The 2,482-nt window shown below is 40.2% G+C and overlaps 1 protein-coding gene across 1 annotated transcript in view; it reads right to left on the bottom strand.

Annotated features, from left to right (window-relative positions):
- Positions 1 to 2,223: 2,223 nt before the first annotated feature.
- Positions 2,224 to 2,482, bottom strand: part of LOC104963350 (serine/arginine repetitive matrix protein 5-like) — a 3,534-nt gene continuing 3,275 nt past the window's right edge. Inside the window, exon 5 of the mRNA XM_010791925.1 lies at positions 2,224 to 2,467. Coding sequence (XP_010790227.1) covers positions 2,224 to 2,467 — 244 coding nt within the window. The remainder of the gene's footprint in view (positions 2,468 to 2,482) is intronic.

The following is a 2,482-nucleotide window of genomic DNA, read 5'->3' as shown; positions in this document are numbered from 1 at the left end:
GTCAGACGACTTACATTAGTTAACGCATCCACACAATCACACTAAGACACCTCAAATAAATACCGTAGGGCAACCTAACTGCAGTGGACTTGGTCCTGTAGCGTGCGAGGTGACGAACTATCGTGCCACTTCGAGCGCAAATGGCGCGCCAACAATTTGTTGTAGCAATACCCCCTTTTACGTTCCATGACGCAGGTTTACCAACCTTCTATTCCTCCTTCCTGTTAGTTTATGACATGTATTTCAGTTACACTCCATTTTCACAACAGCGGTTACCATTGGCCAATAATCTTGAGTTTCACCACTACTCCAGATCATTTTACATACCTTTCCCAGAATTGTTTCCAAAGTATTCCCTAATGTAGACTGAGTCCTAAGGACGTATATGAGCGACGTCACGAATTTCAACCAAAGAATCTGACATGTCTCTTCCTATGTATTACTAAGTGGAAGATAACAGTCCAAGATACAAAACTTATCGAGACAAAACCTATCAGTATAAACCGGTAAAACGGAGTAAGTAAGAGTCATCTTGTGTATGTAACATGATAGGCAGCTAGATCCCGACGAGCTAATACCGTTTTAGTATTAAGTGCTAATTAGTATTAAACTATAGTGCTAATAATTTTGCTAATAAGTAAATGAATTTTTTTTGCACTTGCATACAAAAATTGTCACTATTTTGGACTTGAAATTCATTTATTAAGTTGACTTTTTGGTTATTTATTTTTTATTATATTAGCAAAATCAACGCTAATGCAAACAAAAAGCATTAGCAACAGGTCGATTTTAGCTCTTAATTTTATGGCTAATTAACGTGTCGGGATGAGGCTAAGATTTGAAATAACCCGAACAAGACAAAAACCAACTAAGCTAGTTGTAGTCAGTTGAGCTGTACTTTAGTTAGACGGTATAATGTATTTAGTAAAAAATAGATGAAAAAAATTTCTGAAGACGGAGAGTTAGTTCCAAGTAGAGATAAATCAGTATGCTTGTATCGATGTCACATCAATACGGCTACTTTTTAGAACAGTGTCCGAAGAGGTTGTCTCTTTATTGTGTGTCTATTTTCTTTTATATCACGGTTCATTTATCATTATGTTTTTCACTTTATCACTTATATTTTCAGATATACGTTCAATAACCCTTATCCTATATAAATTCGTTATCGAGTGCCCTTTGCAACCGTATACCGGCTAATATAGGTGTCAATTTCCCCGCACCAAGCAACGGGCTGCGCTTGACAATTGTCCAAAAGACGGTTTGACAATGGTCAAGTTAGCTAGGCCTGAAGAAAGACGTCTACACTCGCCAGGAATTTGTTGCCTGTTATTCAGGACGACGTGGTAATAGGACCTGTACACGGTAGAATTCGAATCAATCAATAATCAAATCAAAGCTTGTCTGCATTACAAAGAAAAGAGAACTATGTACACTAAAAACCACACCACAAAACAAAGAAAGGCAATTGGCTAGTTCACCCTTTATTCATAAAAAAATCACAAAGAGAATCATAGGAATCTAAATGACATAGAAACCGACCACTTTTTTTTTAATAAAATACTTCCCGTCTGGGAGATAAACTATAAATAAACAAAAAAAATCCTTTCCTGTCCAGTGTATTCAATAAGAAGAGGGACGAGGAAAAGCACTCTCACCACCAAAACAATCAGTACAAAACAACCGTTAATAACATGTAACCAAAACGCAATGGTCCTCGCCCTGTTTATGTTTACTTTACATTGTCAACATGCTAACATCGAAAAGAGTCTCGCCTCCTTTGACCTCGCACACACTCTTTCTATTGAATGTAAGATGGGCACCATATGCGAGTAATTATAGTGCCGATTCTTGGTTAGTCTAACGAACTAAAGGTCGAACCAGGCAAATAATCTTCTATTTATTAAAAATTTTAAAAATTCACCGTCGGTCTACTATAATCCCTACAACCGAAAGTTGACAAGTCAAAGCAAATATTCAGACATAACGGACACCTAACTTTGACGAGGGACCCCAGACCACCAACATCCTACAAACGAAAACGACCAGGAACAGGTTAAATTGTAGATTTTAGGGATGTTTACACAACTTACCTTGCGTCCGGAGGATTTATAGTGCCTCTCGACCTTACAGAACCCTCGATAAGTGTAAGTCAAAGATAGATTAAGAACCTAAAGATCATTGGGACCACTCAAAAGGAAGAAGAGATCCTCGAGGCTTCGCCTAAGTCTGGCTCGGCGACTGGGGTTTTTCTTCCTTCTTCTTCGGCCTCCTCCGCGTCGCCTCAGCCTCCGTCGGCCTGGCAGCTCCCAGGCGCTCCTCCTCCCTCTCCGTCGTTCCTCTGGTATGTATGCTGCGTCGTTCCTGCGTTGTTGGTGTTGCCAATGAGAGTGACTTTTTTGCCGCCGCGTGTCTAGTGTCCGTCCGTCGCTCGTCGCAGGGGGCGCGAGTCGGGGGGAGGGGGTGTCTGCGAAGTTTAGTT

This window comes from Notothenia coriiceps, unplaced genomic scaffold, assembly GCF_000735185.1.
Source record: "Notothenia coriiceps isolate Sejong01 unplaced genomic scaffold, NC01 NC01_scaffold00036025, whole genome shotgun sequence".
Lineage (NCBI taxonomy): Eukaryota > Metazoa > Chordata > Actinopteri > Perciformes > Nototheniidae > Notothenia > Notothenia coriiceps.
The sequence above is the reverse complement of the archived record's forward strand: the minus strand, read 5'-3'. Positions and strand labels throughout refer to the sequence as shown.